We start from the raw sequence: 21699 nt of genomic DNA, 5'->3' as shown, positions 1-21699 counted from the left end.
GGTTGTCGTGCACACTCACTCTGAATTTGGTCTTCCAGTGGGAAGGCCCTTTCATCCAAAGAGACTTATAAGGAATTGTTGAGCAACAGATCAGCATAACAATGGAACATTATTACTGAAAAGGTCTTATAATACTTTCCTCCCTATTGTCAATAACAATGTTATTGTTAATGTTAATGTTGCATATGATTCTATGCATGCTTAAAGTTATCGAGACCATCTATTGGAACAAGTGTTTAAAGAGGTACATTTGCAAAAGGGAAACCAGTGTTTCAGACAAAATAACATGGGGTGTATAAAAGACTCCAAATGCAATTTACAGGAGCATAACTGAGAACCTTTATTAAAGCGCACAACCACAACTCTATCCACTTGGATAGAGAACTTAGAATTTATAGAATCAAATGCAGCAGTTTGGTTTGTGGTAGGGGCTGTGATACAATTAATGTATAAATTAAATGGTTGCAAAATGTTGAAACAGAATTGAAAACTTTGTTGAAAAGACCAGTGTCGCTGGTCACCATTATATGTTGTGTTTTGCATGCTGGTGTTTCCATTTGGCTCGCTCAACCAGCTAGACTTCTTTGGTCAACCAGCTTCACCAGAAAGACCATGCCGGTCAACAAACTTATGCAGCTGAATTTGCTGGTGAAAAGCATGGCTAAGGTTGTCCACCAGCCTTGTCTATGCTAGTCTTTTCAGTAGGGAACCTACGATACCACAAAGTACAATTGATAAGTGGAGCTAGTTAACCATCTGTAGTTTCTAGTTAGAAAAAGAAAAAGAAAAAACATTGTCTTCTTGTTTCAAAACTCTGAAATTTCCTTGATCCTTAGATTTTGCTTGCGTCTTCATCATCCCTGTGTCAAAAAGACAAGGTACATTTAAAAAAATATTTCTGCTGAGATATCATGAGCTTTGGGGATTCACCAGCACTTGTTATGAGTAATACATTTATAAGTAAAGTTTTTTTGGTTTTGTTACTAAGGTCTATATGTTTTAAATTACAGAATTAAGGTAAAGATGAAGGCCAGAACAGGTGACCTACTTTCTTTTTGGCTTGCACTGCCCCCCTGTGAAGAGAGAAATCTGTTATTCTGTCTGTGAGCATATGGAAATTTATAATGTTTTCATTTGGTCAAAAAATCCATGTGGGCAGTTGACGTGACATCATGTTTTTACCACCCCTTCATAAAAAATACAAAAACTGATTAAAATATTTAAACATTTTAACACATTTTAAATTATCAACTTAAAAATGCAAAAACGTGGCGCAGAAAAAAACAGTGAAACGAGGCGCAACGCCAAAGACATCTATCTAGTTTAGTGCATGTTTACATTGCAAAACAATTGAAAAACTGTGCAGACGGACACAAAAACGAATTTGGTGTGAATGACTAAACTCCATTTAGTGATGAACTCTATCCAACACTACTTTATACAGCATTTTTATTAATAATATATAACATTTTATTAATGGGGCCAAGCACCGAACCTTTCTTATTATTATTTTTCTGCCCTAAAAGTATCTGGGCAGCAAAAACCGTAAGTCCTAGAGAACCCAAACTTGGCAGGATGGTTACAAATGTGCACCGCTACTCAGGCATATGCACACTTCTCTAGTCAACCCTAGGTGGTGCTATGACAAGCACTTTTACGTTTTTGCTCATATCTTCGCAACCGTAAGGGCTATAATCAAAATATTTTTTTCTGATTCCTTGAGTCAAGCCCTACAAAACACATCTCTCCAATTTCATTTCTGCCCCCAATAAATCTTCCGGCATTTTGAATTTTCAGTAAATCATCTACAGACCCTCCTGACAAAAAGTTGACAAAAGAATTTTGATACGTCAAATCATTTCAAAGACATTAGCGATAGAGTTCCTTCGTTTGAACACACTTTGATTCATTGATCAATATCTACTCAAAGCAAAGTCCAAATATAACGAAACCAGGTACACAGTCAAAAGACCATGTTGAGGATTTTCGTACAATTCTGCCCATAGGGGGTGCTACAACTAAAAAACTGTAATAACTCTGCAACCATTTGGTTCAAGTGCTAACATATACTTAACATATCGATTTGAAAAATAAAGACAAAATGGAAGTCAGCAGCCAATCAAATTTCAGCACCTAATAACTCAAATTGTGAATGGCCGATGGTCATGAAACTTATTATACACAAGAAGGGTCTCTACACAAAGCTGTATATAAAATGTTGTGAGAATCAGCCACACGGTGGCACTTTAATAAGCTAATTTGTGTTTTTGCTAATAACTCCGGAAACGTATAGGCTAGAATATTTTTTCTTAGCTTCTGCAAATCCTTCAGTCAGATCAAATCATATGATCACATATATTTCCATTTCCGCTTGAAAACTTTTCAACCACTTAAATTTTTTTGAAAAACCTACTTTTTCAAACTAGTCCTAGACCGTTTCCTCGATTCGCACGAAATTTAGCATATGTCATCTACAGACTTTCTTCATAAAAATTATCAAAAGAATTTTGATTCATTTAGTCGTTCGGAAGATATAAGCAAATACTTTTGTGGGTGTGGCCTGTAATTACAAATCGCCCTGTATCTTGTGAGCGAAAACTGAAAAATTAACAAAACTTAAAACACATGGACAAGAGGACATTCTGAGGTCACATGCAAAATTTCATCAATTTTTGATGCTAGGGGCACTATAACTTAAGAAAATCATATTTGTGCTACTGTGATTAAGGCAGTTTGGGTTAGGGTTTGATTTAGGGTTAGGATTAGGGTTCCACAGAATATTTCCTGTCAAATCTGACAATTTTTGTCATTTTTCCATAAGTGCTTGGCCACCGATAATTGCCGCTTGCGGCTATATTTCTAATGAGTGTTTATGTAGCTTCTTTGATCCTGGATATGAACTGAGAGTACTTTTATAACACTGCAGGTCAATTTAAAATGAACTAGTGAAATCATTAAGATGATTAAAGACGGTGACCAATTACAGAATCTTTTCCTTACACAAATATGTACATTTTAACCTAAAATCTCGATGCTGAAAAAAATTGTTCAAGCCCATGTCTATTCGTCAAGTGCTCGTGTAAAAATTCTAATCGATACTTACAACATAGAACTCCAACCCCTCCTGCTACAAGGAAGGCTGTGAAAACCAAACCTGCGATCCTCAGCCCTTCATAGTCTAAAAAAAAGAACAGTCTGCAGCCAGTCTGTTTTAAACTTATGTGAAAGTCTCAAAAGTAAAACCTAAAACATATTTTAAAGATATGACAAAGTCTCCAAGGTCATCGGTTTGATTCAAAGGGAACACACATGCTGATCAAATCTGAACCTTGAATGAAATGAATAAATGCATGTAAATTACTTACTGTAAACAAATGGGTCTGAAAAGACACAAGAGATAGGAGAAAGTTTAGACTGCTGGTAAAAACTGCAATAAAAATGATGCCTAAATTTGATTTTAATCTGAATTATAATGTTAGATGCTTAAAAGTTAATCAATCACACTGCCTTACTTGCTTCAGCTTGACTGAAGAGTGTCAAGAAGACTGCAGATGGAAATAAAAGATTATGAAAATCACATGGAAGGAAACAATCAGTGACATTAACCAGCCAACGTCTGGGAAACTTGGGACTCGGAAAATGGTAATAAAATAGGGTTAAATGCTAAAACACTGTAATCTTACATTTTTCCACATTTAATTTGAAAAAAAATATATATATATATATTTTCTAAAAATATGATTTTTTTATGTACAGTACATTATGTATTATTAAAATACATAATGTACACAATGTAATAAGAACTTTTTTTGGAGACAAATGATTACATAGAAATTCATAATAAACTCAAATGTATCTTTATTTCATCCTTGAAGTGGGTAAGCCAAAGATATATGGAGACAGGAAGTCTTTTGAATTTGACCTTCAGGTCCAAGGTCACAGTTTGTTGTTGAGTAACCTTTAGCTATGCACATAGTGCACACACAGAATTACCTGTGAGAAGAACTAGTGCTGTGAGCTGGCTCATTTCTATTTACCCCTCCTGATCAAGGACACAAACAAGAAACAAAACTGAGTCATTCTCTTCCTTTGTCTGAAACACTAAAGATATAAGATATTTAACAGATTAATTTTGGAAGGATTCTTGAAAATGCATTTATATGTTTTACAATCAATGCCATATGTCAGTGGTTGGCTACCAGCAGCAAATGTAATGGTATATAAATTCCCATCCCATGTGGGAATTAGCCGTAAGACGCTAGTCTGTGAGACGAGAAATGTTTGTTTAGAAACTCCAGCTGTACACACAGCTGAGAGAAAACAGCGCTTGTGTTTTGAATGTTAACACAGAAACTACGGGTCAACACAGTCGGAATGCAGCAAGTTCCAGGACACTGCTGGTGTACCCTTGAATGCCTGGCGGTGTTTTGGAAAGTTTGCACTCCCACCTTTCTTGGTTATGGAATCAACTCTAAGTGCTTTGGATCTGTAGCTCAAGGATTTCTCAATCACAAGATCACAACTCAATTCACTTGTTAATTACTGTTACCGGTGACCACACGTGCTCAGTCTATAATCGGCATTTTTTTTTTTTTTTACCACCGTAGTTCATCTTGTGAAGTATTAAGACTGTAATGCAACTTTAAATTAAGCTAATCTAGCTAATTTAGAGTCAGTGTTATGATGGCTGGTCGGGGCCACTCAAACAAACAGAGCAATATTCTTATAGCGTCAAAGAGACACAGCATTTAAAATTTTCAAGTAAATCAACCTACAAATGGCTTACTTACAGTTGTCTCTGCATATTAAGCTAGGATATGAGGAAGTATTTTAAAACTGAAAAAGTTATTTTAAATAGTATGCTATTTCAGCTTTAAATAGCCAATATAGGCTTTAGTTACTGTCTGTCTCAGCTGTGAATCAAGCTTTGTTACTTGCAAGTCGGTTGAAGGTGGTATTGGTGAGAGAAGTTGCCAATTTGAGAAAGACTGTACATTTTAAATGTTTATATCTGCGAAACATCAAAATTTAGAAGTACATTAGCATGTAGCTAATCAAAGCTAATAGACTTGCGATGCATCCGATTATCAAAACATCCGTACTATGCTGTAAACAATATGCCAATTGAGTAGCATGTCCAAATCCTCAGTATTCATGAAGCAGTAAGCGAGAAATACTCGGATGACCTACAATTTCTGGCGAGATACTGAAGTGTGGATCGACGGGACACTGTACGATCCCATAATCCCTCGGGAGCTGAGGAGATGTCATGTTCAAAATGCTGGATTTAAAAGAGTTGCAGTGAACCGTGAGTCAGCGGTTCTTTTCAACTGTAAGTGATGTATATACCAAGAAAGTTGTTCATTGTGCTTAAATGGTGCTTGTTTAATCAAATCAGAATGGATTATTTTTGCGGTTGTTGTTCTTATGTCATATATTCGTAGTTTGGGTCAATACTCACGTCCTTGGATGAAGTATGTACGGAATCTATTCCTACTGCTCGCATGCATACCTAAAAAAGCAGACTGTTTTTCCTGCAGAGCAGTGACAGGACACTATTTCAGACGCAGGGATGAACTAAAAGCCACAAAACGCCAATTTTATTTCATGAGGTATTTCGGCTTTGGTCCTAATCTACCTGCAATACAGTCTTTAAAGTAATTATCCATTGATTTTTCATATAAATGTCATATTAAAATAATATAATTGCGCAAAAACCTAAATTTTGCACCTTTACGTAATTTAAGAGTCTAAAATCTCTAGAAGGATTTGTATTTAAAATGGAAACCCTGTAGGCAAGCATTCCAGAAGGTTTAAAAGCAGAAATGTGAAGCTCGCACATTTTTAAAGCACATGGATTCTTTAATTTAAAAAAAATGTCTGGATATCTAAAATGGCAGGTGTGGGGACATCATCCCTTGTTGGACTGATTTTGCCATTAATTTGAGTTAAATTAATAATTCAGACCTTACCATTACTTATTCATAAAAGTATTAATGAAGGTATTTTTCTAGAGATCCCAAATGACAAACAGTCCAAGTCAGTATTTAAGTCTTAATCGCATCACATCTATGTCACATTTAGCACAATCCAATGTATAAAATGACTATTTTTCTTACCTTGGCAGAGAAACAGGTGGCTCTCCAAGCGGTAGGTTCCTCAGGTAAGCTAAACTCACAACCTTTCTGTCTTTTCTATAACCTTTAAAGAAAACTCCTCCTTACTGTATACACATAAACAAAGTACACGATATCAGATATTTTGTGTGTGAGTTCCACGTCATCATGTCCAGTGTTTACCCCAAAACACGACCTGAATGTTTATGAGCTACACAGGGCTGAAAAGTTGTTTAAGATGGAGGCAAACCCAAGCAAAAGTTGCAATTCATTGTCCTTTAAACGTTCTTTGGTGCAGGCATCAAATCAAACATCCTTGGTGCTGGAATTTTGACAATCAGATCTTATAGGGCTGGATGACAACTTGTTGAAGTAAAAAAAATGTAACTTTGATGTAAACGAAGATCAAACTAGCACAAGTGTTGATCATTGGTGTTATGTTGCGCTTGAACCTAGTAGCGTAGATGAAGCATCACGCAAAAACAGAAATTCTCATTTCATTCTCATCTCATGCCATTTACATGAGGCAAAGTGAGTAATATCAAAGGCCCTTTGTCAATGTCCACTGCCATCATGTTATACGTTATTCAAGGACCCGGTAGCAGTTGCAGAACACAGACGATCACCTTGCGCTTTCTCACCGCTCCCCGCTCATAAGGCAGGACTTCCTTTTCTACATCCGCCATACTGGGCATTCCAATTTCTCCCATTAATTTTGAATACAAGTGGTCCGTTTTGGGCTAAATAGTCTTTGGTAATATTCAGCTGTTCATATGATCGCATATTATATAGAATAAAGCAGCATCTCTAAGGCTGATATTACTAGAGTCTTCATCTCAAGTAAGTCAACATCATTTTAAACATATTTTTCATAAAATTACTGTTCTTTTCTTTCTGTTAAAATAAGTTTAGTAATTAGCAAAAAATACTGAATGCACCTTTAAGAGCGATAAAAATTAGGAAATCGAAAAAGATGACTCCAGGTATGTGATATACTGTATTTCCAGAGTTTTAGTAAAACCTTTTAAAATGTCTTAAATGTTAGAAAAGATCAGCATGAATTTCCAAGCTAATTCAGGCAGGTTTGGTGCTTGTGTGGCTGGTGGATCACTATAATCATGCTGTTTAGCAACGAAAGTTAGCTGGTGTTGCTGGATGACTAGCACAGTCTTTTTGGTTAAACTGGTTGATAAAGGTTGTCTTGCTATTTAAGCTAGCTCAGAAGCCAACTCAAGTGAGTTGTGTCCTCACCAGGCCTTTAAACTAGCTTATTACACGGCTTTCTGGAATACTCGATTCTGAGTGGTCAATGGCGCCATCTAGCAGTCTGATATTTTTCTGTAACAACCGCACATCCACGTGTCAGACCGCTCATCCAGGTATTGCGAGCCCTCTTTCCTGCTAATAAAATAATTTAAACAAATCAATGTTTCATGTGCATTTATTTATTTATTTGGCAAGTAGTCTTGTAATAAGATGCATAATGAGCAGCCTGACAGTCTTTAAATACAAAATACTGTAAACACCATCAGAACTCTGACGCAAACCGGAGATGGTATTCAGCTGTTCAGTGATTTATTAATTCTCACATAATTGCAGAATTTCAATGCAAATCAATGTTTCATGTCCATTTATTTGTTTATTTTGCAAGTATTCTTGTAATAGGCTGAATAATGATGAATCAGATGGCTATTATCACAGAATAAAAACCAACAGAACTCTGACACAAACCGGAGATGGATTTTAGCTGTTCAGCTATTTCTTTCTTCTCACATAATAACATAATTTCAATGCAAATCAGTATAAAAAGTCCATGTATCCTGATCAACCTGTTGGTGTTTATTTTGCGATAACAACTGGCTGACTGTACATTTTCCCTTACTTAACCAGCTTCATCAGTAAGACCATGCTGGTCAACCAGCTTTACCAGCAAAGTTTTGCTAGTGAAAAGCATGGCTATACTGGTCCACCAGCTAGACCAGCACGAACCAGCATAGACCAGCATGAGAACTGCATGCTGGTTCAGCTGGTCTTTTCTACATGTTGGAATGTTTTTACAGACTTCGGGACAAGTTTAAATGATTTTTTATGGTAATCAACAGCATGCCAATTTCTGATGAACATTAAACTAAGCAATAGCTATTAAATCTGGAACATTCTTTTAAATTTAACACTGTGAAAGAAAACATAAGTAGTACCCCCAACACCACCCCATTACAAACATTCCTACAAGCACCTCAAACATAAACCCTACAAGCTCTGATAAAGTCTAGGTAATTTCTGAAATTAATAAGTGGTTTCTTTTCAATAACAACGGTACACAAAGAAAACAAAAATCCTCCCTACTGCACCATTATGGAGGGACAGATATTTGTTAACCACAGTATTGAAGAGAGCACAGGCAGTCAGGGAGGAGCTGCACTCGGGGGTACAGGCAAACACATGGATCAGAAGCAGTCATCTGTAAGAATCCACTTGCATCTTCTAGAGAAAAAGCTTTCAGTGAATTCACAGCCGGAGTAACTCTTTCCTTTTAATTTGTGCTGTGGTGAAGATGTGGTCACTATTATAAAAGCAATTTCCTCTGACATTTAGAACCGAATGTAAGACTGGCCATGATGATAACAACATAGCTAATGATCCTGATGGATTAAAAAAGACAATTAATCCGAATTTTATGTATGGGGTCTGAGAGAGGTCCCTTTATTAGCTTAAAAACATCCTTAAATGTGCAATAGTGATTTTTTTTAGTTGATAATTGTCAAACTTTTCCACAGAGAGAAATAATATAATTTGACTTTTTTTATTTATGAACATTTTCTAAAATGATGTACAATAACATGAGATGCAGACTCAGCATTCAGGACCGGAACTATCCCATATATTATTAAAGGAATAGTCTATGTTCAAAATATGTTAAGCTTAATCAACAGCATTTGTGGTATAATGTTGACTACTTCAAATATTAATTTCGATATGTCCCTCCTTTTCTTTAAAAAACAATTGAGTTTACACTGAGACACTCACAATGGAAGTCAATGGGGTCATTCCGTAAATGTTTAAATACTCACTGTTTCAAAAATATAATCACAAGATGTAAACATTAAGTGGTTTAACTTGATTTTAATGTGACAAAATCACTTACTAACCTTTTTTGTGTTAAGTTGTATCAAATCTTACAACTTCGTTCCCATGACGATATAATGTAGTAAACCCCAAAAACCTAAAACGACGTAAAACGATGATTTAAACAACTGTGCAGCTCAAAAAATACATTATTTTTAACAGAAGAATGAATGTAAGTGCTTTTATTAAATTATAAGCTTCACATTTCTGCCTTTAAACACTCCAAAAATTGGCCCCATTCATTTCCATTGTAAGTGCCTCACTTTTACCTTGATTTTAGCTTTTTTTAAAGGTGCACTCAGTGATTCCTGAGAAACACTGTTGATATTTGAACTCAACTACCAATACAAACACACCCCTCCCTTCAGTGCTCCTTTGGAAGCTCCGACCCCCACCAGCTCCAGACACTCACAAGTCTCCTGCTACTAAATCTAACATCACAACAACAGCATATTTGGTTCTGTGAAACATAGCAAAATTTATGTTACTCACCTATCGAGAAGAAAAAGAGCATCTTCTGCATCCGTCTTCAAGCCTTTTACCTCTCGGAGGTCTCTCCGCTGAAATTCCTCGCCGATGTTGACGCGGCTCCTAGCCCTCAACTTATCATAAGCCTTCTTTTTTAGTTTATATTCGTCTGACCTTTTTCTCTTGGTCTGTTTCTCAGCCATTTGTCCTCCTTGGAGTTTAGAAAGTTTACATCAGCCAGATTTGCCGTCGCTCTTTAGTTGAATTTCCGTCTTGCTCTGCCCCCACCCCCCATCCTGTGCACGTGCAAGAACCACACCCTGTTGCTGATTGACTGGAGTAGTGTTTTGTGGATCAGTCTGATCCACTTTGTTTTTGTCCCATTTACAGAGCCAGAGCTGTGTACAAATACTAGATTTTATTTCTGCCCACCCACAGAACAGACAACTAGCAGACTGTGAGGAGATATTTGCAGAATTTGACAAAAAAGTGTAGTGGATTAAAATTACTGAATTCACCTTTAAAGACGAGTCAAAATTATTTTTGGATAATATTCAAAATGTCAGTCTGGTAATATAGGCAAAATAACATTATTACCTCATATAACAAGTGTCATTTCTTATTTCTCTGCCCCACCATATTAAATATTAGCCTTAAAAAATACATTAAAAAAAAGATATTTCCCAAATTGTAATTACAACATGTCCACTGATTTTATGGCATTTATACATGTATTTGTATCAAAGATTAATACCTGTAAAAAGTTGTCTAATTAACTCTTATCTGCAAAAAAATTTTACATATTAAAATAAAATAAATGATGACTAACCAATTTCTTGTTATTTGAGACAAAGTATAAAGTAAAAATATTTATTATGATTTTTAAATTTTTCTTGTAGTGTATCATGTACCATAATTTAATTCACAGTAAACAGTGCGATTAATTTATAATTCAAAAAATGTAATCGATTCAAAGCTCTATAATTTACAAATGAATAATTATACTAAGGACCTATAATAGTTGTTAAAATGAAAATAAAAACATAGTATAAAGTTAAAGTATTTTCTGTGTGGTAAAATTGACCAAATGTTGGTCGGGACATTTTCCTATTGCCCCTACTAAAATACACCTATGCTTTTAATTTCCATGTATAAAACATGAATAAAATAAAAAACTTCTCTTATTCTCTGTGTGGAACCCACCATATTAAATATTAGCCTTAAAAAATACATTAAAAAAAAGATATTTCCCAAATTGTAATTACAACATGTCCACTGATTTTATGGCATTTATACATGTATTTGTATCAAAGATTAATACCTGTAAAAAGTTGTCTAATTAACTCTTATCTGCAAAAAAATTTTACATATTAAAATAAAATAAATGATGACTAACCAATTTCTTGTTATTTGAGACAAAGTATAAAGTAAAAATATTTATTATGATTTTTAAATTTTTCTTGTAGTGTATCATGTACCATAATTTAATTCACAGTAAACAGTGCGATTAATTTATAATTCAAAAAATGTAATCGATTCAAAGCTCTATAATTTACAAATGAATAATTATACTAAGGACCTATAATAGTTGTTAAAATGAAAATAAAAACATAGTATAAAGTTAAAGTATTTTCTGTGTGGTAAAATTGACCAAATGTTGGTCGGGACATTTTCCTATTGCCCCTACTAAAATACACCTATGCTTTTAATTTCCATGTATAAAACATGAATAAAATAAAAAACTTCTCTTATTCTCTGTGTGGAACACACTGTAGAGATACACTCTTTCCAGTTGTTTATTTGGATTTGTTTTATTGTTTTGTTCTACAGTGTGTTCTTGCTGGGGTCCAACAGACCCCAAGCAGAACAAATATTTATATACTTGATAACAATCACCTTTTGGAAAAGTGTGTGCCTACTCTGAGATACAACAGGCAGTTAAAACTTTAATAATATCTATATATTAAATGAATCTGAAGGGACAGGACAAGTAACAGGTTAAATTTGCACTAACTACTATTATTTTTACACATACAGTATTGGGGTCTCTAGGACCCCAAAATTAAAGACCGGAAAGTCAATATCTACAGAACATGAGGGTTAAATATATATATATTTTTTTTAAATAGCATAAAATGATATAAATGTTTTTGGTTTGTCTGATTTAAAATGTGCATTGAGTCATTCTTCATCCACAAGACTTCATGTTGATCATATTTAATGTTTTGGCCCATGCTGAATGTACATACTGAACTGAAATTTTATGTAGAACTTAAATTGTGAACTGTGAGCTAAACAAGATGTTACAAACTAAGCCATGTGTGCTGTAATGTGACCTCTTGTGTGTTTGCAAGTGTGGAAGGAAACATGCAAATTGCCAAAGCAGGGTCTAATGTGTATTTTTTAAAGATAAAACTTTAGAAACTAAAATAAAATGCTCGTGGACTGATATCTACAAGAGCAAAAACTTAGAATAGAATAGTAGAATAGAAACGCAATCATTCCAGGGTGCAGCATACCACCTGTGTCAATATTGACAAATCTACCATTGATCTACTTCAGTACAACCCAAAGGGCCCAGTTTGTGTCGTGCAGTTCTCGTCTTTGAGCCTCCTAATGATAAATAACTTTAGCCTCAGCCATTTTTGTGTTTAAGATATTTAAAATAAAAAATAACTAGAATAACTTTTACTTGACTATTCATTGAACAGCAGCTCCACAATTAATCCACCTGACTTTTGTCTTCATAAAATAAACATTGTGGAGAAAATGATTTTCCCAAGTAGAACATATCCCTGGATCAATATCAAAAGGAGATATTAGGCAGAATGACAGCCTCAGTTACCATTTACTTTCATTGTAAGGAAAACAGATGCCTTGAAAGTTAATGGTGACTGTCTGAGGCTGTCAGTTTCTAGCATTCTGTCTAACATCTCCTTTTATTTTCCAGGTGAACTATCCCTTTAAGATTAGGATTAAGTTAAGGGTTTAGGGTTAGGGCTATGATTGTATCATATGAATGTTGCCCCAGAACCAACAAAGGATGTTGATCTGACAATGTGTCCAACTTGGCTAAATAATTTCCCTTGTATGGATGTTAATGGTGATTGTGGACAGAGCAATGAAGCAGCCCCCTACTGGACAAGATGGAAAACTGCAGAAACATACTCATTCTTTCACATCTCTAAAGTCTATACTATAGAGACCAGTTGTGTTGTAAAATATTTATATGCAGTATATTACACCTATTATTTTGTTCATATTGTGATATGTACGCTATAGTATGATTAGCCCTTTAAATCCATATTTATTCATAAGAAGCAGATGTGGGGTGAATAATCATCAGAACTCCATAGTTTACGTTGATTGCACTTCGTTGATGCCACCCACTGACCCTAAAGGAACAGAAGAAAAAACAAACAAAGGTCTCTCTCTCTCTCTCTCTCTCTCTCTCTCTCTCTCTCTCTCTCTCTCTCTCTCTCTCTCTCTGCTAAAAAACAGCTTAAACTAGTCAAAGCTGATTTGCTGGTCTTTTTTTGGTTGGTTTAGATGGTTGGCAAGCTGGACTCCCATACCAACTGACAAGTGCCAAAAATCCACTTAAACCAACAAACAGGCAAACAGACATGAATGTGAGACCAGCTAAAACCAGCAAAGCATCTTATGCTGGTTTAAGATTAAGGTTTGGGTTTTTTCTTCAACCTGGTCGCATAGAATCATGTTACTATAGCTGCAATTTTGCAAAATAATTTTTTATGTGGCTCGTTGTACGTATCGCGGCAGTTTCCCCGGTGAAATGAATACTAGAGGGGCTATAACAACAATTACTTTATTTCCTTTCACACAAATCACAAGTAAAACAGCAGGTTATCAGCTCATAAACACATACTTTCCTCACACAGTGCTGTCTTAAGCTATAAAAGTCTATATACTGTTTTACGACTTTTACTATAGTGCATGACTCAACTGACAGAGAGTTGCACTTGCGATGCAAAGGACCGGGATACGAGCCCTGAAGAGTATGTGTGTTGACATGTGAGCCGAAATTGTCATAGAAGCACCATAAAATGATTGCTTCAGATATTGTGTTTTTCATCTAACATTTGCTTTTTATGACACTATCGGTTAGGTTTAAGGTTTAGGGTTGGAAGGTCGGTTTTGTTGATTTAAAACTAGACAGAGCATTAACCTTAAAAACCTCATCTGTTTGTGAGAAAACTTGCTTGAAGCAGCACACAGTGGACATTTCACCACAGAACTGCTTTGATACGTGTAAGGAACCATGTAATATCATTTTGCAAAAATGTCAAGTATCAAGTATTTTCCAAAAGCTGTTTTTTTTTTTTTTTCAACACGGATCTGCTTAAAAGCCAACTAATACTTTGATTTTACTGAGTTCCAGTGCAAATTTCACCATCAGCACAGTATGTGCGTACCAAAGTAAGAACAAAAGTATTCTTTGGCCTTTACAAACTTTTTTGTGGTGCAAATTTTTTGCAAGTAGTATCAGTAAATCTGATGAATTACAAAAAGGTCATGCAGTTTAATTTGATGAAACATGCACAGTGAAACTTCATGAGTAAAGAGAAACTTACTGAAGCATTGTTGTGCTTTCTCTGATCTTTTTAAGAGAATATACGCCACACAGATGGTAATTAGAGCAGCTAAAAAGCCTCCGATCACATAACCGATGAGCCTGGCGTAGTATCCTGCATTCTCTGAGCGAGACACACAAAGAGAGAAATGACAACCCGGTATCATAACAAGTCATAATAATAGTCTGAGATGGCAAAATCATAAGAAATCATACATGTTGACATACAAAAACTCATGACTTTTACTCCCACAGAGAAAAGTAAAAGAACCAATGAACGATGTTATTACAATCTTTCCAAAGTTTATGCCTGTATTATATCGATTTGAAGTTCTGTATGTTGATTTGTCAGTCTGTATGGAAATAAAAGTCGTAGCTTTTCGAATGATATCTTACGATTTCGCCATCTCATACAAATTAGTGAGTTGTCATGATGAGACTATGTTGGAAATGAAAATAATAATCCTTTCACTCTCAAATGCTAGCACCTACCATATACATAAAGGTATCCGACTTTGTCTGGTAGATTATTGGCCTGACACAAGAAAATGGTGCCGTTATCATCTTCTGATGCTCCAGCGATGTCCCAAATGGCTACATCTCCAAAGGATCTGTACTCACAATGAGCTCTCATTGACTGAGGAAAGGAAAATACCCATCAGGAAAGATTAAAATGTGTGTCTAATAACACTTAGGGGCAGTATGGAGATATACTAGATTGAAAGTGTGCACTACCAGTCAAAATCTTGACACACTTGACAGAATTTGTTTCTCTGGATCTTTAAAACCTTTTGATATAAAGACTTAGGTTTAAATGCTTGAAACTAGTTTTGTATACATTTCTTTAAAATTAATGTGTTGGTCTGAATACTGAAGGAAAAATAACCAACAATTGTCCAGCATACATGGGGACTTCTTCAAAACTGTTTAAAAGATCCCAGGAAACACCTCTTGAAGTTGGTTGGGAGAATGGTTGGAGAATGGCCAGAGTGTGCAGAGCTGTAATCTAGACAAAAGGTGGCTACTTTGAAGAAGCTAAAATATAAGATATTTTTTGATTTGTTGAACATGTTTTGGTCAATACATAATTCCCAGACTTCCATTTGATATTTCCATTTGATGAATTCACTATCATTCTAATATGTAGAAAATAGAAAAAATAAGGAATGAGGTCTGTCCAAACTTTTGACTGGTAGTTTGTGTGCATCACAGTAATTTAAAAGAGAGAACACTTCACCTGAGCTGGTATGTATGTGGTTTTCTGTCCTGGACAATACAGAGATGAATTGACCTTGGGACCGATGATTGAAAATTTGATTTGTTGCCCTGAGCTTAGTCTGCTGACACCACATTCAGAGGTGACTGATTTGCCTGCCTCTGAGGTCAAGTTTTGTGGAAGTACAGTGTATTCGTACTGGCCTAATGTCCAATCATGCAGAGGAACAAACAACAGATCACAGCATAAGGAGGGTTTTACTGATTGAGTTTGCTCATTTGACTAAGAAATTATGAATTTTTGACTATTCTAATGACCACTACTGTACACGAAACTTCATGTTTTTCCTTCGTTGCCCACTAAAATGTACTTGAAATTAAAACTGAAAGATAAAAATATATGAAAAAGGGCAAAAACACTGTAATTTCAAGCCACCGAGCAATACAAAAGTTTCAAGAATCTTGTTTTTTAGCAATAGCTACTGTATCACAGATGTGCTTGTTGCACTTGTTTTGTGTGCAAGTTGGATTGTCTATACATTTAAAACATTTGGCAGGTGCTTTTATCCAAATTGACTTAAAAAAAAATGCAAAATATACGTTTTTCTGAATATATACACTGGTTGCCAAAAGTTTGGAATAATGTACAGATTTTGCTGTTTCGGAAGGAAATTGGTACTTTAATTCACCAAAGTAGCATTCAACTGATCACAAAGTATTGTCAGGACATTACTGATGTCTCATCACTGTCACGACTACTATGTTGCTTGGAACTGCACCCAAGAATTTCACACACTATTGCACTATGGTTGTGACAATAAAAGTGATTTGATTTGATTTGATTTGATGTGAAAAAAAAAAAAAAACAGCACCATCACGATTTGAAAAATGTCATTTTTGATCAAATCTAGACAGGCCCCATTTCCAGCAGCCATCACTCCAACACCTTATCCTTGAGTAATCATGCTAAATTGATCATTTGGTACTAGAAAATCACTTGCCATTATATCAAACACAGTTGAAAGCTATTTGGTTTGTTAAATGAAGCTTAACATTGTCTTTGTGTTTGTTTTTGAGTTGCCACAGTATGCAATAGACCGGCATGTCTTAAGATCAATATTAGGTCAAAAATGGCAAAAAAGAAACAGCTTTCTCTAGAAACTCATCAGTCATTCATTGTTTTGAGGAATGAAGTCTATACAATGCTTGAAATTGCCAAAAAACTGAAGATTTCATACAAAGGTGTACACTAAAGTCTTCAAAGACAAAGGACAACTGGCTCTAACAAGGACAGAAAGAGATGTGGAAGGCCAGATGTACAACTAAACAAGAGGATAAGTACATCAGAGTCTCTAGTTTGAGAAATAGACGCCTCACATGTCCTCAGCTGACAGCTTCATTGAATTCTACCTGCTCAACACCAGTTTCATGTACAACAGTAAAGAGAAGACTCAGGGGTGCAGGCCTTATGGGAAGAATTGCAAAGAAAAAGCCACTTTTGAAACAGAAACACAAAAAGAAAAGGTTAGAGTGGGCAAAGAAACACAGACATTGGACAACAGATAATTGGAAAAGAGTGTTATGGATCTTAACCCCATTGAGAGTTTGTGGGATCAGCTAGACTGTAAGATGTGTGAGAAGTGACAGCACTTCACAGGGTGAAATGTCACCTGAGTATCTGGACAAACTGACAGCTAGAATGCCAAGGATCTGCAAAGCTGTCATTGCTGCACGTGGATGATTAGTACGTAATTTTTAACATTATAAATGTCGTGACTATACATTGTGATCAGTTGAATGCCACTTTGGTGAATTAAAATACCAATTTCTTTCCATAAGAGCAAAATTTTTACATTATTCCAAACTTTTTGCCACCAGTGTACAGTATATCTCTTTGGATTCGAACCCTTTGCAAGTGCCATGCTTTACAAATTGAGCTACAGAAACACCCTTTAAAACTTTATAAACTGGATTTAAACAGTTTTATCATGTTAAGTCTACCAGCTGACTGCCTTGATGCTGTTATGTAAGATATGAACTACCAAAACAATCACAAAAACAATCACTTTCTGTAGTTCTAAGCACTAAAATGAACAATTAAAACTCGCCTTCTGTAAGTGAACCAAACTGTAGCACTAAGACCATGAGCCACATCAAGTGGACAGCCATTTGTCCAAAGAAAGATGTCTTCATCCTTCCCGTTTCGCCAGTTGTCAAAGAGTAAATGCTATAGTGCCCACTGAACAGGGCCACAAAAATGCCTTTTTGCTGGTCCAGTCCTTTGAACAATCACAGAGTACCCGAGCCGATCAGAGCTGTGCTCTTTCTCAGCACACACAACTGTGAAAAACAAACTGCCAGAAGGATGCTAATTTGCAAGGAACTCTTCCAGAGAATGTTTTGGGTTGGGCTGGGACATACCCTGTTCCAACCTTTAGAGTAGTGTGTAAAGCTCTCATTTTACACTTGCTTGTGTACGTAGCACTGATTTCTTTATGCTTTCCCTTCCTCCGAGCTATGCCGAACTACCATTTGAGTAGAAGGCATTTTACTTCCAAAGCAGTGAAGATGTAAATGTACTTTAGACAGGACACATTTTTTCCACCCAACATCGGTTCCACGGATTTAAAGCAGGTTTATTTTTTATGACAGAAAGGGCTCTCTTACATGAGAAAATATTTGACATTAATAGAACGTCCTACAGCAACTTGACTGGTAAGGTTACAAAGCAAATCAAATATCCTAAGTGTAGGAACTGTTTATAATCTAAAATGAACTGCTATATCGTTTATATACTCAAAAAATATTTTAGGATATTTTTTAGATTTACGCAACAAATTTCCATCAAATTGAATTAAGAAATCTTAAACAAAATTGAAAAATTTGTATTCTTTTAATTTTGATTACTCAATTCAATTTGATGGAATTTTACTATAAAATTAAAATGTGTAAATCTTAAAAGTAGTTTTATAGGAATCTATAGATTCCTGTTCTGGGATAAACTTGCACTGTAAAAATGTAGTAATTATGTTGGTTTGATAAAGCCAACATATTGTTACTATTATCCCTATTCTTACTGATTCCACTATTCCTACTATTTAGGCTTCTTTTTTCTTTCTCCAGATAATAATTTATAATGCATATTTGGCTGGTCAGTCAAAACATTTAAAGCGATTTTTCTTTCAGTTGTTACAGTGTTGGCTCAGTTAATGTGTTTTGACTTTGGAGGGCAGTACTGTTTAAAATGATACTAGATTTAACAACACAATTCATGCTACATTACACATTGTAGTTTATGGTGAAATACTGGGAAAAATGGATGTTCCCAGAAGTCCCTGTGTGACACATCACATTTGATTATATTGCATGTAAATAGTCACATTGTTTCTTATTTTGTTTTCAGTCATATATGGACATGTGTTTTATGTTACATTTTAAGTTTAATTAAAGTATTTCGCATAATTTTAGTGTTGTGTGTTAACCTGATGGTGTTTTATCTTTGTAACACTGAGCTCTAATCTGTAGCTAATAATGATTAGCCATGTTTTAAGGAAATGAAACTTTAAGTCATCAAGTGGCCTTCTGTTATAACACCTGTATTATTATGAGGTGTAGCAGTATATTTACAAAGCAGTTTAAGTTGGCATTTTAACATTTTACTGGTTAATGATATTTAGGCTCCAGTTGAACTATAAAATATACAGGCATCAAATTATGGCTGAAATATTGTGACTGTTTTTTTACAGTGCATTTTGGGCAACTACAGCTACCATTATTATTATTATTATTATTATTATTATTATTATTATTATTATTATATTTTTTAAGATACATGAATTTTTTATTTTTTTTTTTTTTTTTTTTTTTTTTACAAAGTGGATTATAATCTGATATATCCATGTAAAAAGACAGTTGGCCAATCATATTGCCATTTTATTTGACTAGGCTTCTGTTTCTTAAAATATGAAAGAATGCACAGTTTTACGTGGCTCACACAATACCGTCATTAACCAAGGTAATAATGGCATAGTAACAGGCCATTACTATGAAAAATTGTGTGCTCATTAAAGGGATAGTTCACCCAAAAATGAAAATTCTCTCATCAGTTACTGACCCCCTCATGCCATCCCAGATGTGTATGTCTTTATTTCAGCATTTAATAGTAAAACATTCAGTTTACTTTATTTGTCAAAGGTCAGAATTTCTGTATTGTACAAAAATATGAATTTTTTTCAAAAAATGCATTATATGTATATATATATATATATATATATATATACTTTGACATTTTTCAGTAATTTGATTGCCCTTCAAGCGTAACAAATAAACACAGAAGCAATCAAACTTATATATATATAGACTAAAAGTGAAAAAGTTTGATTGTGCTGTGTTTATTCGTTACGCCTGAAGAGCAATCAATTTACTGAAAAATATCAAAGCTACATATAGCAAAAAATATGGATGACAATATAGCAATTTAAAATAAAATTAGACATCAATTTGAATTACACAGTGCATTGCATAATAAAGAAGCTATTTGTATTTACAACAATGACAACAATACAATACTGGCTGCCACAGAAATACTTAGTGAGCTTATCCATACTACTTTTTAAACCAGCCTTAGGTTTGTATCTTTACATTAGTGCTTGTTATCCAGACATATCAATGCCCATCTTATCCTTTGAGAAAACATAAGAAAATAAGTAAAAATAAAATAAAAATACATGTTAAAAAGGTGTAACTTTATTAAACATTTTCAAATATGTTTTGGCCATATTAAAAGAATTTAAATGAGTAAAACTTATATTTACTTGTACATGTTTAATCATGGCACATGTCACAGAAACCTGTATTATTCATGCTATTCTGTTTATGTATGAAGTCATGAGAAATAAAATACTACTGTACAAATAAGATTTGAATTACTGTATTTACTTTATGATGTTTTTTGTTGTTGTTGTTGTTGTTTATGTAGCATACAGCACCTGTGTAACAACTAGTAAACACAATTTTGATAAATACTGTATGTCAGAAATTTTAGATGTGAGTCTTTGTCATATTAATGATTGTGCTGTTTACAAAAAAACTATATTTGTTTGTACAGCCTTTTATTACTTTAATTATGAGATTTGTAAAAAATGCATTGTTGTAAATGCATTAATAAACATATGATCGAATCCCTAAAACATTTCTGCAACTGTTACTTGCATTTTGCAATTTTTTGCAATCTAACTTATGACCTTAATTGTTTTTCTTGTTAACCTACACTCTGTACAAACCTGAAATAAAGTAGGATATAAAATATCCTTGTATTTACTGTATATTTAAATATATAGTGTAATATAAAATATCTATACCTTTTGTAGACATACACTTTTATAAGCTATGTATAGGTTGCTTTTGAGGTCGAGCCAACATTGCACATTTGACTTGGTGATTAGATTGATCTTTTGGTGACCGATTTTCAAAGAAATCAAGAGGTGTCCACAAACATTTTGAACCCATAGTACAGCATTGACAATTGTTCTTGGCCTTCTTGAGTCAGATAATGTGAAAGATATTCAGCAGTTGTCCATGAGACAGGCTGATCAACACAGAACAGCTGATTTTCGTCTGATCAACAAAAGACGTCTGACGCAACAAACCTGACCTCAACGTGGAATATTTCAGTCTGATATAAAACATTTCTCCACTCTGAATGGCTACGGCGTAACGGCCCGGGCCATTTTGTGCACTCCTGGGGAATTCTCATACATCTATGAAGACAAAAAGGAATTTAAAAGGGAGAGAAACTGACAAAGTTTGTTTTTATGATATGTGGCTATGTGATTGACAGTAGAACTGGGTGGAATGACAGTATATAGCCGTGCCATGATAGAAATGTGTCAGTCATTAGAGATTTTGCTATACTGTTTACTCTACAGTTGACATATTTGCACAGCTATTAGTGGGCTGTTTTTGTTTTGTTTTTTGTTTTTTTACAGTACATGTAAGAGCAATGAAGAAACAGAGTAATGCAAAAATACAAAGTGGGACGTGTCTAAAACAAGTCAAGATGAGGAAGAACTAAGGAGTTATTAAGGGTATAAGGTGAACTGGATTTTAGCCCCAGGAATAGTTCACCCAAAAAATAAATAAATAAATTATATCATCATTTACTCACCCTCATGTTGTATC

At 34.7% G+C, this 21699-nt stretch overlaps 2 protein-coding genes across 4 annotated transcripts in view; both read right to left on the bottom strand.

Moving 5' to 3' along the window:
• Positions 1-315: 315 nt before the first annotated feature.
• Positions 316-6214, bottom strand: fxyd11 (FXYD domain containing ion transport regulator 11). The gene is made up of 7 exons (XM_051719496.1): positions 6120-6214; positions 3994-4042; positions 3513-3545; positions 3366-3380; positions 3104-3178; positions 1049-1073; positions 316-860 (listed from the first exon to the last, which is right to left on the bottom strand). The coding sequence occupies exons 2-7, from the start codon at positions 4025-4027 to the stop codon at positions 833-835; spliced, it is 210 nt and encodes a 69-aa protein (XP_051575456.1). The 5' UTR covers positions 4028-4042; positions 6120-6214; the 3' UTR covers positions 316-832.
• Positions 6215-18615: 12401 nt separating this feature from the next.
• The window catches only part of LOC127453159 (serine protease hepsin-like), a 33739-nt gene continuing 30655 nt past the window's right edge, over positions 18616-21699 (bottom strand). For 2 of the 3 annotated variants that reach the window (XM_051719355.1, XM_051719356.1), the window contains exon 13: positions 18619-21278. In XM_051719355.1, the coding sequence (XP_051575315.1) occupies positions 21225-21278 (54 nt within the window). In that variant the 3' untranslated portion in view covers positions 18619-21224. Of the gene's footprint in view, positions 21279-21699 lie in introns of all 3 variants that reach the window. The other variant, XM_051719357.1, reaches the window with a different exon arrangement.

Source organism: Myxocyprinus asiaticus, chromosome 15 (genome assembly GCF_019703515.2).
Source record: "Myxocyprinus asiaticus isolate MX2 ecotype Aquarium Trade chromosome 15, UBuf_Myxa_2, whole genome shotgun sequence".
Classification (NCBI taxonomy): domain Eukaryota; kingdom Metazoa; phylum Chordata; class Actinopteri; order Cypriniformes; family Catostomidae; genus Myxocyprinus; species Myxocyprinus asiaticus.
The sequence above is the reverse complement of the archived record's forward strand: the minus strand, read 5'-3'. Positions and strand labels throughout refer to the sequence as shown.

Coding starts and splice junctions, on each gene's coding strand:
- fxyd11 (XM_051719496.1), bottom strand. CDS start 4,027: ATGAGCCAGCTCACAGCACTAGTTCTTCTCACAG. Junction 3,546..3,993: donor AGCACTAGTTCTTCTCACAG/GTAATTCTGTGT, acceptor TTCCATCTGCAG/TCTTCTTGACACTCTTCAGT. Junction 1,074..3,103: donor AGGGGTTGGAGTTCTATGTT/GTAAGTATCGAT, acceptor CTCTCTTCACAG/GGGGGCAGTGCAAGCCAAAA.